Source organism: Trachymyrmex cornetzi, unplaced genomic scaffold (assembly GCF_001594075.2).
Source record: "Trachymyrmex cornetzi isolate Tcor2-1 unplaced genomic scaffold, Tcor1.1 scaffold335, whole genome shotgun sequence".
NCBI lineage: Eukaryota > Metazoa > Arthropoda > Insecta > Hymenoptera > Formicidae > Trachymyrmex > Trachymyrmex cornetzi.
Window position 1 is genome coordinate 81,934 of NW_017298058.1, and position 15,430 is coordinate 97,363.

General features: G+C 36.8%; 3 protein-coding genes across 7 annotated transcripts in view; all 3 read right to left on the reverse strand.

Annotated features, from left to right (window-relative positions):
* Positions 1-445: 445 nt before the first annotated feature.
* LOC108763026 (40S ribosomal protein S2) lies at positions 446-2,149 on the reverse strand. The gene is made up of 3 exons (XM_018510315.1): positions 2,077-2,149; positions 1,323-1,664; positions 446-971 (listed from the first exon to the last, which is right to left on the reverse strand). Exons 2-3 carry the CDS (start codon positions 1,662-1,664, stop codon positions 483-485), a joined length of 831 nt encoding a protein of 276 aa, XP_018365817.1. The 5' UTR covers positions 2,077-2,149; the 3' UTR covers positions 446-482.
* Positions 2,150-2,569: 420 nt separating this feature from the next.
* Positions 2,570-11,141, reverse strand: P5CDh1 (delta-1-Pyrroline-5-carboxylate dehydrogenase 1). Its single transcript, XM_018510471.1, has 7 exons — positions 10,814-11,141; positions 6,887-7,100; positions 6,027-6,458; positions 5,505-5,915; positions 5,252-5,430; positions 4,984-5,172; positions 2,570-4,693 (listed from the first exon to the last, which is right to left on the reverse strand). Exons 1-7 carry the CDS (start codon positions 10,858-10,860, stop codon positions 4,459-4,461), a joined length of 1,707 nt encoding a protein of 568 aa, XP_018365973.1. The 5' UTR covers positions 10,861-11,141; the 3' UTR covers positions 2,570-4,458.
* A 933-nt stretch (positions 11,142-12,074) lies between these two features.
* Prp40 (pre-mRNA processing factor 40) overlaps positions 12,075-15,430 on the reverse strand; it is a 9,319-nt gene continuing 5,963 nt past the window's right edge. For 4 of the 5 annotated variants that reach the window (XM_018510470.1, XM_018510469.1, XM_018510467.1 and 1 more), the window contains 4 exons: positions 14,720-15,188; positions 13,866-14,501; positions 13,643-13,789; positions 12,852-13,565 (listed from right to left, as the gene is read on the reverse strand). In XM_018510470.1, coding sequence (XP_018365972.1) covers positions 13,368-13,565; positions 13,643-13,789; positions 13,866-14,501; positions 14,720-15,188 — 1,450 coding nt within the window. In that variant the 3' untranslated portion in view covers positions 12,852-13,367. Of the gene's footprint in view, positions 12,684-12,851; positions 13,566-13,642; positions 13,790-13,865; positions 14,502-14,719; positions 15,189-15,430 lie in introns of those variants that run through there. The other variant, XR_001940203.1, reaches the window with a different exon arrangement.

Consider the following 15,430-nt stretch of genomic DNA (forward strand, 5'->3'; position numbering starts at 1 on the left):
AATATTTTCTTGATAAGAATCTTATAATTTCTTGATAAGAATCATGTAATAATCTTTTCATAAACAATTCTGGCGATTGAATTAATTTAGTTTAAGTTAAATGCGTAAAGATGTTCAAGCAATCAACAGTAGCATTAAAAAATATTTCAATACCTCTACAGACAATAGAAATAAAACTAAAATGTATCTAAAATAAATTGATAAATGGAGTTTTAAAATATCCCAATCGACACCAATTAACAATAACATAACATTTAGTATGTTATGTTAAAATTTCGCACTCAACAATATAAATGTAATATAGCATATGTTGTCATATAACAGTTACATTATTGAATACTAAATTATAACATAGATATGTTACTTTTAGTTAATGTTGACAGCAGGGATGTTAATATGTAATGAATCAGCTTCCAAGGAATCGAGGAATAAAAAAAAAACAAAATTTGTTTTTAAAATTTCCATGATGGCTGGACGTTTATTTAGACAACTTCAGCTGCCCTCGCGCCTCCTTTGTGAGTCTTAGACAAATACTCGGCAAATTCCTGATACGGCGCCTTTGCAAGAGCTTGTTCCTTCCACAAGTCGGGCGTCAAATAAGCATAGGTTTTGGCGATTGCGGCGTACGTAGCCTTGGCGAAATTGCCGAGTGTACAGGTGGAACCCCTAGCCGAGGTGTAGCAATCTTCGATACCAGCCATCTGAAGTAGTTTCTTGGGAACTGGAGCAGATACGATGCCGGTACCCCTAGGCGCTGGTATCAGGCGCACTTGTACGGAACCGCATTTCCCAGTCACCTTGCACGGCACTGTGTGCGGCTTACCGATCTTGTTGCCCCAGTAACCACGTCGAACTGGTACAACGGAGAGTTTGGCCAGAACGATAGCACCTCGAATGGCGGTAGCTACCTCCTTGGAACATTTTACTCCCAGTCCGATATGTCCATTGCTGTCCCCAATTGCGACAAAAGCCTGCAAAAGATGTCTCACTTTTATTATTTTTGTTACAATGATTTCTTTAGCATCACTTGATTATTGTTAGATTAGAGCCTAATCTACAACGCGTTCTTTGCTTGCTGATTCTTGCTTTGTATCTTTTTGTAACCGTTTTATCAACAATTTTATTTCTCATTTTTCTCATAGTTCGTTAACTTTTCTCTCAAGTAACAAAAAACAAAGAAAAAGAATAAGAGGCAAGAGATAAAAATAATCAAAAACAAGAAACAAGAAGCAAAGAGCACATTGTTAGACTTGAACCTTTACGTTTATTTTCCTAATTAATTTCTTAATTGATTGTAATGTCTGAAGGGATTTCTGGTTTACCTTAAAACGCGTGCGTTGACCTGCTCTCGTCTGTTTCTGTACCGGCATGATCTTCAAGACCTCGTCCTTTAAATCTGGCCCAAGAAATTTGTCAATAATTTCAAACTCCTTAATGGGTAAAGAGAACAGGTAAATATGCTCTAAAGACTGGATTTTGCCATCTCTAACCAAGCGACCCAGTTTGGTAACAGGGACCCATTCTTTGCTGTCTTCCTTCCCACGTCCACGGCCACGTCCTCTGCCTCTACCACGACCTCGGCCTCTCAGACCTCCACGGTCACCTCCACGAGAGCCAAAACCTCCACGAAAACCACCACGAGCGGCTGGAGCAGTGTCCGCCATCTGTTAAGCAAAATATAATACATTAATTATCAAATATAATTTTTATCCAGAAACAATTCTATAACATTCGTTGAAAATATTGTTGATAAGCTGTTTTGCACATTATTATTATACTTACACAGAAAATTATGTTTAACTATAAATTATAAATTGAATTGAAATTAGGGTATATAATATTCATAACCATTAAAAATTAATAAAGTATACATAAAACTTTAATGCGCTTATAGTGGTTAACCTAATAAGCCAACATGTGGCATTTGATATACTTGAGAGTTGCAACGAAAATCCTTCGTGAGAACATTTTTTTAATGTCTCCTACGTAACTGAACGAAAAAGGTAAAATGAAATCAACATTGTTTTAATATTGTAACAGATAATTAAAAATTATCAAGAATATAAATATACTCACGTTGGTTCCTTTCTGCGCGTAGAATCAGAAGAATGAGGGAGACATCAATCAGTCCCGTATCATGAGATTTTCTCTCCACGCGTACACTATAATATGTAAAAAAACGTATAAATTTTGTTTTGTAATGTAATATCGTCAAACTCGTTTTTATACGTACTTAAATATATATTTTCTATATGTGCTGATTTATTACTTAAGTATTTATTATATTTGTTATAAAGATAAAGAAAATTTCAAAAAATCTCATCAACGATTCAATAAATATTTAAAAAATATAAGTATAGAAATATTTAAATATATATATATATATATATAAAATATATTTAGGTAATTAATACAAAACATATTAAATACTTTTTTTTAATATATATAAATTTGATCATAAAACTGAAAAGTTACATTTTAAATAATTTACATAAATGGAAAGGACAGCATTAATAAAATACTACGAAAAAAAAAGTCTCATTGACTTAAAACAACTTTAATAGCAGCGACAGTATTAATATACGAAAAAAATTTTATGGGCCCCAAAAAAGCATTCTACGTATCACTAACAAATACGAGTCTATGTCACATGACTGCTAATCTGTCACGTGATCGATTACGCGCTCATACACATTTGGACGGAAGTAGTCTCGTGATCTAAATTACGGGGACCAATAGAAACCCTCAGTTGCTTCAGGCAGACGCTTGACGTCATATCCGATATTTCAAAAAATAGCGCGTCTTATAATGACAATTAAAATACAAGACGATATGAAGATTATATAGATTTATATTGCTTTATTGCTATCGTACACTTAAATAACGCTGTAACACTTGCCACAATATATAACATATTGTCAATTATTATGTTCTTGGCGATCACCCATCAACTCTCGAAACATCCCGTCTCAGTCACATCATCAACAATATTATAGGACAAACGATGATCAAAGATCTGGGAATACATACATATACACGCACACACACGTGTGCGTATACATGTTTGTATGTATAATAAATGCTAAGAGTACTTACTTCAGCTACAGAGGGATCACGTGACACGTCTTCTGCATATACAATCTTACAAAGTACATGTTATTAGAAAGGAACTGAAAGTTACCGAAACTGCATTACCCATGACAATCTCTCTAGCAGTAAAAAAAGAAATTCATCATTTACAATGTAGGTAATATCGCATCTAAAAACGGGGTTCAAATCGAAGCTTTATTGACCACATTAACAATATTTTGCTCTACTCAGTCGACATTGAGGACACGTGACAATAGCGCAGTGAATACGTTATCCAGTATCCCGGATGTAGTTCGATGAGATTAAAGATATACCTCTTTTTGTTGCTGTACGTAATCACGTACCATAGATAAACGCATCGTTTTGCTCGCGTTTTCTCCTCAATCGATCTGATGCGATAACTCTTGAGTTATAAAAGTATTATTGTACTGAGAGAAGGGAGAGGATACATCGGGCACACGGTGATGAGATCACACGTCTCCGAAATGCACATCGGATAATACTTTGGTAATGTACTGGCGGCGAGTAATCGAGACAGCGTGTTTAGCGGCTTACGAAGCGACGTCCGCAGCTAACAGAATCGATCACGGGAGAGTCGCCGCACTGGAATTCCGTATTTATCACGAGGTGATGTCAACGGAACATTCGAAGGCGAGTTATGTGTGCACTTGCTGCGACCTGCGAGCCTGATTTCCTCCCTTTAGCGTTTAATTCATCTAGGAATCTAGTCGTGTCTCTATTGTGCATCGCAAAAATTGCGCTCACAAGTTTACTGTGCTCCCTATCGAGAGAAAGTCCTCTTACGCGAAATCGTTTTGTCAATTTCTGCACGTTAAACTAATTCGACATTATAACCTTGTCACACGGTATACGAATACCTTTTGTTTCCATCTAATTATATTCTCACTAAATAATTTTATCGAATTATCAGGAAGCAAATTAAGAATACACCATACCGTAGGACAAGAATCTTACTCAAGTGAGATTTTACCTTAGAATAGGTATCTCCGCACGCTTTATTTCACCGTATCCGCTCCTACAATCGAAATTTTGAGCTTTTTTTCGTTGCAATTCTAAATCATATGTCAGAGCTCAATTTAAAAACATTTTTGTAAATCCATTAATCTCCTATGTATTTCTGTATGATACCTTGTTTGAATGGTGGACTGAATGTTTTTTCCTCCTTGTTTGTTTTCTTATTCATTGAGTTAAAGCAGCAGAATGTAGTAATACCACCGTATATTGCCCCGGTATGTTTCTTTCCCGATCAGATGAAAATATGAGCGTTTCTCGGTTTGCAACGTGCAATTATCGGGCAATATATTACCGGATTAATCACACCGAATTAACAACAAGCGAGTCCAGTATTTAGGATCTCATATATGGATAATCGTATTCCCGTATGGGCGCAAAGGTCTCCTTAATGGCCTGCGGGGACGCCCAGCGAAGAGCGTAGTGAGGACCGCCGGCTTTGTCATTTGTACCGGACATTCGACTGCCACCGAATGGCTGTTGGCCGACCACTGAACCGGTCGATTTGTCATTGACATAAAAATTACCGGCAGTATACTTAAAATCTTCAAGTGCCTGCTTTGCCCATTTTCTGTAAAAATATACAGATGTATGAGACTACAATTCACTTTACTACAATGCACCATTATAGTATCGTTGAACCAGCATAAAAATTTTGAGAATTGATCAGAGTTTGAGGTGTAAAAAAAAATATTACATCACTATACTACAATCTCATTCTGGCTTATAATATACAGACACAACTTTAGAGAATTTAACATGTGATTTAAAGCAGAAGCTATAATTGTGTAATATTTTGCTTAAATTCTTTTACACTCGTCACGTACAACGTAACTTGTATAATTGACTAATTTTACTTACTCATCTTGTGCGAATATCGCGCCTGTTAAGGCGTAAGGTGTAGACGTTTCTACCAGCTTTACCGTCTTGTCCAGCTCGGAATCTTTGTAAACGTATATCGTTAACACTGGGCCGAATATTTCTTCTGTCATGAGTTTTTCTTTTGGATCTTTGGATTGTACTATTGTCGGTTCAATAAAATATCCGCACCTGAAAAAACACTTTTATCTCGATACGAGGTATTCATGAAGATAATTATTACGTTAATAATAATTGCAACAGAACATACGAATCGTCGTAGCCTCCACCGCCAAGAATTTCGAAATTGGGCGATTTCTTCGCGTACTCGATGTAACCGGAAATTCGTTTGAACGCAACGTCGTCTATAACGGCGCCAGTGAATACAGTGAAGTCTCGAATATCACCGATTGTGAGTTTCTGACGAAGAGCTAAGAGGCCGTCTTTTATCTGGAACAAAAGTTCAAGATCACATGGATGTGCACTCCCAAAGGATTTAACAAAGTGGCTATTACTAGACTCACCTTGCCCCATAGAGATTCTGGTACATACATTCTACTGCAAGCGGAACACTTCTGTCCATTAAACTCGAATGCGCTTCTTATCGTCGCGTAAACAACCGATTCCACGTCAGCACTCGAGTGGATGAAGTGATAATTCTTGCCGCCGCACTCACCGACTAATTTCGGGTAGTTCCTGTATTTGGGAAGATTCTGACCGATCTGGGACCATAGACGATTAAACGTCGGTACCGAGCCAGTGAAGTTGAGTCCGGAGAGGTGAGGCGACGACGTGACGGTATCGCCGAACACAGGTCCTTCGCAAGGAATAAAATTCACCACGCCGGGCGGCACCCCGGCCTCTCTGCATATCTTAAAGATCCACCAGTTGGATAATAACGCGGTGTCGGATGGCTTCCAGAGTACGGCGTTACCCTGCAATCGCGGCATGCACGTCGACACGTGCGTATTATTATTAGCGCGTTGCTTTGATCGTGACGCTAGCCTCGATTAAAGCGCTGTCAGTATGGTTTGCAAATTACAAACCATCAGTGCCGGCGTATAGCTGAGATTACCGCCAATTGCGGTGAAGTTGAAGGGCGACACAGCCGCTACGAAACCGTCCATACCACGATACCTCATTGAGTTGAGGGTCTGCTGAGTCGGTGAAATTGGTTGGTACTTGAGACTCTCCTTCACGAAATACGCATGCATTTTGAAAAAGTCGATCAGCTCCGCCGCGCTGTCGATCTCTGCTTGGATCACGGTTTTACTCTGACCAAGCATGGTGGCAGCGTTAAGATGTTGCCTGTACTTGGTCGCCATCAAATCTGCTATCCTCAACCACATCTCTAACCGCTTCTCGATTGGCCATTTCTCCCATTCTCGCTGCGCCTTCACTGCGACGTTGATCGCCTTCTTCACGAGTTCCGGCGTCGCCCAGTAATATTTGGCGACTTTTTCCTTGTGATTGTGCGGCTGAAAAATTCATGATTATCTATGATCTATGTAACAAAGGACAGTAAATCACGCAAAGAGTTCTGCTCTTTATGAATACTCAGATAATATCGCATACATGTTGCATAAGATATCTAAAACATGTCTTTTAGATATATTATGCAACATAAATGTTATGTGCACTGAAAAAAAAAATACTATTGATTCAATTAAAGTTTATATTATGGGCTGTCAATAACATAAGTGATTAATTCATGTATATTTTTATTGACATAAAAGCCTCTATGAATATTGAAATAATAATTTATGCCTTTATGTTGATAAAAATATACATGAATTAATCACTTATCTTAGTGACAGCCAGTAATATAAACTTTAATTGAATCAACAGCATTTTTTTCTCAGTGTGGGTAAGAAAAAGAGTAAACGCGATTAGGATAGAAACATACCATGACTTGGTATCTGCACAGATCGGTCTTGATCTCCTCATCTCCTATAACTAATGGCACCTCTTCGCATTCGTTGCTCATCTTATCCAAGACTTTCTCCAGCTCCGCTCTTTCTGGACTGCCCTTCTTGTAGCTAAGAACCGGCTCATTCTCCAGCGGAAAGTCCGGTGGATTCGACACCGGAACTACCGATCCTAAGCATCTGGTGCCGACTCTATCGAATAATAAACAATGCGTCAAGGTACGAAAAGGTCCACACTTGAATAGATAGTGCCGATAGATAAAACCTGAAGAGTCCTCTTAAGAATCTTGTCGATAAGATCTTCAAATATTTATTCGACTACTTGTGGTAAAGTTTTGAGTTAACAGTCTTATCACTCTTGTTAAATATGCACTGGCGTTTTGAAACGAGTCTCTTATTTACATATCAATGTCCCGTAAGTAATACTATGATCGATAACAAAAATTGCGCTTTTTTAGAACGAAGCATGTGTCTTTTTTTATGCCCATTTCCACCAACGTAGATTAACTTTAATCTCGGTTTAACTTACTCTTCGTCTTTTTCTAATCTTTTGAACTAGAAAAAGACGAAGAGTAAGTCGAACCAAGATTAAAGTTAGACTACATTGATGGAAACGGGCATTAATGTGTCAACTAATAAATAATAATTGTTAATTATATATGGATCGATAAGTATTATTAAATTAATATAGCACAATGAAAGAACATCTACACACTCGCGTGAATATACGGAAGAAGAATGCCTATGATGATAATTTATATGTTTGTTTAACCCTAATTAGCGCGGTGTTATCAGTTTCATGTGATAATTATGATATAACAAATTATGCCTGCTATAACTTACGTATTACTCTACGTCAAAAAATGTCGCTTTTATTACAGTATATTCATACCATTCCAAATAGTCGAAAATCTAATATTTTTTTAGATCGTAAATTATTTTGATTAATTACTTTCAGAAATCCCGTAACATAGACTTCAATTGAATCAACAGCATTTTTTTCTCAGTGTATCAATACATAAAATGGAAAATTTCCAATGAATATTATTACGTCTGAAAAAGGTATTATTATTCGCAATCGAAGATATTTATGTGCTTTTATCCGTAATAAGGATACTTAAGTATACATCTAATTCTATCCTCTTTGAAGCGAAGTGGATTTCGCTATGTCGAAGAAGAAAAATGGCCATTGTATCTCCAAATAATTGAGGATTTAATCGCAAGAATTGTGAATCAGTGCGAGGGGATAAACGCCGAGAGAAATCTTGAAAAAGCATAAGTGTATTCTTATGCGTTATCCCTTCTCTGATTCCTTGAAAGGCCAGAAGCTGATGTGTGCCAATCAGTGCTATCGCGAGCGTCATAATTAATGATGGTCGCGTGACCGTTAAAACCACTGGCGCATCTGACTCGAGAAACAATGTTGGTGACGTGAATCATACCGAAATGTATTTGAATATCCTCAAGATGACATATGTGTAGATAGAGAGATAAAATAGCCGCTATAGTCAGTGCCGAGCGACCGTGGTGTCAGTTATCGGAGCACCTCTTACGTTTGACAAATGCTCTGTTTTTGCTGAATAGACGAAAAAACGTCCCTAAAAACATGTAAAATAATACTAAAAAAAAAAAGAAGTCTGTAAAGTGCCAGGTTTAATATACCGATTTTGTTGTAATTCTCTCTTACGTTCATTTCTCCAATGTGGATTAATTTGGATTTCAGGGTAATTTATCTTCTTTTAGTTCTAAGAATTATGTCCGTTCCTGCCAATGTAGATTAACTTTAATCTTGATTTAAAATTTACTTTTTATCTTTTTCTAGTGATAAGAATTAGAAAGGATAAAGGGTAAATTAAATCGAGATTAAAGTTAATCTTAATTTATTTGAAAGAAATATATATTAGAAAAAAATATAAAGAATTAACTTGAGATTAAAGTTGATCTACATTGATAGAAATAGATCTTATTCGAATTGTAAGAAGTGCACAAATTTAGGCCCGTAAGACGAAACGGAATATTATAGGAGTAGTGTAACAGTCGTGAACTTATTATTAAACGCGAAACTAAATAAAAAGGTATAGACGAAAAAGTGTTTATTAATTAATATTCTAAGGTTCTTTAAGAATATAAAAAAATCAAGTAAAAAGGAAAAGAAAAGACAACAAAATAACAGTACCTACAAAGTAAAAATTAAGAAATTAAAGATAACAATAAAAAAATAAAAATTGGAATGATAATAAACAAATTATAAATAAAAGAAAATTTAGAATTCCGAGTTCAAATGTCGGTCGAGACTCCGTTAATTGTCCTTTATAGAAGAAAAGGAGAGCAAAGAGACGGCTTTCTCTAGCTAGATAGTACACTAAAAAAAAATTTGTGTAACTAACTAAATACATTTTGGTTAATTTTATTTAATCGAATTCAACCGTAATCTGCTTAACAAATTGTTCAATGTTACTGTTACCAAATCTACAAACAACTAAATGTATTTAGTTAATTGAACAAATTTTTTTTCAATGTAGTAACCTTACGAAGTCAATCGAGAGTGCACCGATATGATTGACGAAAAGAATGAACAAAAAAGACCAATCTTATCGCTTTTCTTCTTCACTAAGAATCGTTTTTATAGACATAGGTATACCGTTTTCCAGTTGGCGACACAAGTCGACACAGGATATTGTTCTACCTTTATTACTCATGGAATTTCAAGAAAGATAGAAACGTATTCTAAGAAAGATTGTTTGTGTCGACTTGTATCTCTAGATCCGGATGGCGAAATCTGAGAGTAGAACATTCTACTTTTATCGACAGTATTCTAATGAAAATATAATAGAATCTGTTGAAAAACTAGGTGAAATGCGTCGTTTAAATAATGGATTACGAAATGACAAATCATGCTTGGTTTTTACTGGCAATCCTTTAAACGTAGTTGACGTCAAACGTGACGTTCTCGAAATCTTTTGGCAAATTATTGGCCTATCGTCAACATTTCGCTTAGTAAGCCCGTTTCTATCAATATAGATTAATTTTAATCTTGTTCAACCAATTCTTCATCTTTTTCTAATCCTTAGAATTCTAATTCTTAAAATTAGAAAAAAAAACGAAGAAATAAATTGAACTGAGATTAAAATCAATTTTATAATAATGGAATCAGGCCTAAAATAGAAAAACAAATGATCAGTAAGCGATTCTTATGTCCAAAAGATTTTATCTGTCAATGCAGATTAATCTTTAAATATACCTACATTGGTCTACCAATTTAATTTACTCTTTATCCATTTTTAATTCTTAGAACTAGAAAAAGATAAAAAATAAATTAAATCGAGATTAAAGTTAATTTACATTGACAGAACGATCAAAAACGTGGCTACAACTAAACTCGTGATTGCTCGTGATTCAACTGGCTTCAATCCAATCGGCAAACTCGCCGTAGCGGAAACTTTTGGAACGAATTTATTATCCTTAATCTCTCAGATTTTCCATATTCGAACAACACAAGAAGCCACATAACAATTCTATTCATACTGATGGGGCATATACTTTATCGCAGGTATTGTCACTCTAAAATTATGTTGCACCGTATTTTACGAACCAAACGAGCGACGTAACCGAGTTCCAGCATATTTTTATGCTACCTCGCGAAGTCATAGCATCATACACATTGACATCTGTAGGCATCGTCAGGTCCAATTCGACGAGACAATTAAACCTACGTCGTTCGCGGACGATCGATGAACTTCCTTTCGTTCAAAAGGAAGCAGCCGTGAAGGGCCGAGCGAGAGATCGCGAGTCGGGTTATTCCAGAGGGACGCGTGTTATTTCGCAATTCACGATAGGCTCGACATCGTCGCCCGGACAGTGAACGGAAAACGTTTAAGGACGGCACTGGTGCGAAGTCTACTCACTTTTGGGTATTCGCCAACAACGTCTGACGGCAAATCAGGCCCAACATCTTCCGGCGGAGACGGGGACAGGTATATTACACAGAGGGAGACAGACAGGGAGGGAGGGAGAGAGAAAGAGAGAGAGAGAGGGATGACGTCGGCGTGCGCCCTTCGTCACACACGACGACGTCGACGATCCGAAGGGTGAACAAGGTGCCCTTCTCGATTGACAGGTCTCGTCGGATGTTCGACGGGATGTTCGAATCACCTTTTTCTTCGCGCGCCCAGTGCGCCGAATTGCCGAAACTGCGACAGAACACACGGCCCGTCGATGATGCGAACACCGCGAACACCGCGAACACCGCGCCGTCGGACAAACCGCGCTACGTCGGGGATCGGGTTCCCCACTTCTCACGAGAGCGCCCAGGGCCGTACGATCAGCCGAAGCGGCGGGAGGGTGAGGAGAAAGGACGACGAGTCACCGACAGCGACGTCCAAGCTCCAAATTAAATTTTCACGACGAATTAGAACCTCGTCACACTTTTTTTAACACGCGAGAAACCAAGCGAGGAACCCTGACTCATCTTTCATTAATAAATATTAATCCCTAATCTATCGCTATTACATTATTATTTACTAATGTTAAACTGTTATATATTTGATCGTCGATTTATCACCGACGAGACCTGTGGAAATTATTGCACAATTTCTTTTAGGTTTAAATATTCAAAAATAAAAAAAGATCGTAAATCCTTTAGATCTCCAGAAATGGTTTATTTAATTTTTATTGTTAATTACTTTTGCTCTTTTTGCTGGTCCTTCTTTCGCATTTGCTAATTATACACACATCGTTCCTAAACATAATTATTGACTTGACGCAAATATCAATTCGATGTATCGCTAATGTTGAACTTATACTACCAATAAATTGCTTCTCTGAGAAAAAAATATACTAAATTTTAATCAAAATTTATATTTGAATAGTACTAAATAAATATTTACTTAAAAAGTAAATAAATATTACTCTATACAAAAAGTTATAGTTAAATCAAATTAATTGTCCTTGTACCAAATAAATATATCTTTATATTTAATAAATATTTAGTTAATACAAGTTAAACAAATAATTTATTAAAATTTAGTACATTTTTTAGTGTATATAATTTTTTTTTCTTTAAATTATAAAATAAAACCCATTTCTCGATATCATGTTTCCAAAAGGACAAAATTTTTCAGTTTAGTGCATGATGGAAATATTCTCAACATGATGAATTAACTTGTTTCTAAGTGTTTTCAGCTACAAAAGAAAAAACGAAAAAAAAAAGAAAGAAGTAGTAATTAAAACTAACAATAAGTATTGTCAAGCTTGTTCTTCATTCACGTTGTTGGTTCCTTGAGCTCGTTGCGCGTGCCGCATGAACCACTTCTCACCCATTAGATTGATTCTAATCAAAATCAATGACGGTCGATCAGATATAATACAAGCATTCCTTCAATGTAACGCGTACAGGATGAGCGAAATAAGGGAAGACCAAACGAAAATCTAGTCCCGAGGAAACTGAAAGTCAATCTCTTATCTTGGATAGTAATTCGATTTACGAAATGAATACAATTTACGTCAATTTTTGATGCAAATTACCTCCTTTTTTCCTCTTGTACTTTCAGGAGGCTTCCGTCGTCGAGCTCGTCGAGACTGCCTGGTGCTGAATTGTTAATAATACCTACCGACTCGCACGTACACCGTTGCAAACAACCGTGTTTAAATGCCAAATGTGTCAGCGTGCATACGGACAATTGATTACAACGTAGACGCCGTTAGACAAGAGATCTTTGTACCAGTCTAACATACATTCAAGACTCTTCAGTTGCATGTAAAACTTCAATGTTAAAACTAAAGAAACATTAAGGAGATTAAACTTCACGCAGTTCTAACTTCCCGATTTTCAAGAGTAAACAATCAGAGAAAGCGTGAGACAAAATAAAAGTGAAACAGAAAAAGAGAATAGTAAATATTATATAATTATCATACTAAAATATAATACAGTCAATTATTTTAGGTGCGCATTACTAATGCACACATTTCAAATGCAAATTACTAGTTTTCTCTTATCAGAATGTCTACTACAAGCGATTTCGAGTTGTATATACTCCGCATTCGTCACGCATAGTTACTTCTAATCACAAAGAATAGTGCGAACAAGTCGTTGAAAAGAACAAGAAGAAAAATAAGACGAGTCATACATCTTTAAAAAAAAGTTTACCTACACAGTGGAAGGCTAGAATGTGTTATGTAAGGTGATCCATTTTTAAACGAACGTCGTCGTTGTTTACTGTATGTAAATATTTGCACGCGCATATAGATGCATATTTTAAAATTACAATCTTTTTTTGAAACCGAGCGTGTTGGTATCTAACTCATTATTCGTTTCTTTTAATACATCCTCAATTCTGGAAATAATAAAGATGTCCAAATAACAAGAACTCACATCTTCTGAAATAGTTGTCATCAAAGAGAGAATAAATAATTATTTCAGATTTTTGAAAACCCATTTGTGAAATGCACTTTGCGAAGTCGTCAATTCTCCTCTTGTTGCATTTGGAGCTCGCGTAGAAGTTGCGCTCTTTGTTTTTCCAGCTCATCCTCGGAGAGTTCGTGATGTTCATTATTTTCCGTAACGGAACCTTCACTGTGAATAGAAGGCCTTCTGTGCTTCTCCTCCTTCCGTTTCCTTTCCGGGGATTCCTCAGAGGATGGAAGACCGGAGTGCGAGCGCTGTGAAAAAATATCAGGAGAAACGTGATAAAATTTGGACACTTTCTTCGAGGAATCTCAATATTATTAATACGTACGGAATGGCTGCGGCCTCTCTTCTTCTTGTTCTTCTTCCTCTTGGACTTCCTCGTTTCCGATTCGGAACTGTCAGACTTGCTAGGAATACTGGGTGAATGTGACTTGTGTCGCTTTCTTCTCAAGCCTTTCTCGCTACCTTCTGACTCCTGCCAAGAAAAAAAACATCAATTTTACACCTTTCGCGACCAGAAATAATGAGATGACTATTTTCTATACACTCACACTGTGCGAACGCGATCGTGATTTGCGCTTCAATTTTTTCGCTTTTTTCTTCTTACTTCTGATATGATGATGACTGCAACTTTCCTCAAGTTCGTGCTGATATTCTTTGAATATCCGTATTCTTTCACTCTCCAAGGTAATCGCCTTGAAATCTTGTTCTTCTTCGATTTTCGACCTCACGTCCTCCCACGCCATTTGATAGTCTACGTTCAAGGTCTTGAGCAAATTTTTGAAACCAGTCTCCAGCTTCTTAAATTTCCGCGTTTCTTCCTTGACACGTTCCTTCTCACGTGCCTCTGCTTTCTCCAGCAATAAATTATACGTTAATTTAACGTTACCCGCATCTAGAGTCGCGGACTTTCGGTCTTCGCATACAACCGTAGCGAATTCCTCGAAAGTTGTGTTCACTTGCACCTCGAAATTCTTGTCTTTGAGTATCTCGCGAATAATCTTCTTCTCATCATGGAATCGAGACTTTAAGTCTTCGACGTAGAATTTGAAAAGGTCCAGTGGACTTGAGCCTGATTGCCCAAGCATGGCCGAAAATCGAAGATCGGCAGATAACATAGGGTATAATTCTACCCATAGCGACATCGATGTGAGTTTGCCTTGTTCGTGAAGCTCATCGAGTAAATACTGAAACGCATAATTTTTTATTATATAAAAAATCGGATTTTGATCTTATTAGTGTAACATAAATACTGAAATACATAGATGGAAGTAACGCATTACTTATAACGCCGTTACATTTTTCATAGTAATGATTGGGTAATGACGTTACAATTTTCCCATTCTTGTTGAAAAACATAAAATAACAATTAATAATAAAACTAAGAACAACTTATAACACTCACTATGAAACCATCTCTGTTTTTCCTTTCTTGCCGTTTTCTACGTTTCTTTTCGCATTCCTTTTCTTCTTCCTCATCCTTCTCTAATTGACGGATGTGGTTTTCAAATACAATCAGGGCGTCTTCTTTATCCATCTCCAACAAGTCTGCGTCTTCCGCGAATGCAGGATACTGCAGCAATAATGCCTGCGCCTCTTGCCATGTAGTCCTGTATGTCACGTCCGTCATAGTATCCAAAACTTGTGCCAATCTTTTGGTATTTCTCTTTTTCAATTGTTTCGCCTCTTCTTTTTCGCGTTTTGCCAAATTGAAGATAACATCCTCATAGATATCCCGGCGATCCGAATCCCCAACCGCCCTCCAAACCTCTAAATTACCGTACATTTCTTCGCATTTGTAATACTTAGTCGTGCTTGCCATTCTATCGTTTTCTAATAAGAATTGTTCTAAGTCCTCCTTGGCCTTCTTCAATCTGTCAAAAATACACTGTATTATTATCGAATTGAATTGTATATAAATGACAAAATAAGTGAGATGTTGTGTGGCTCCGTATAAGAGCGAGGGACTCTATACTTATCTAATTGACAGTTCAAATTCCATATATAAACAGAAAAAATTTCATAATCCGTTTTGACTTAGCAGGATTTACAGAGGAGCTCTTTAGATCTGAATGACTCTTTAACTCAGACATATAGGGACTGATATGATCCCCCC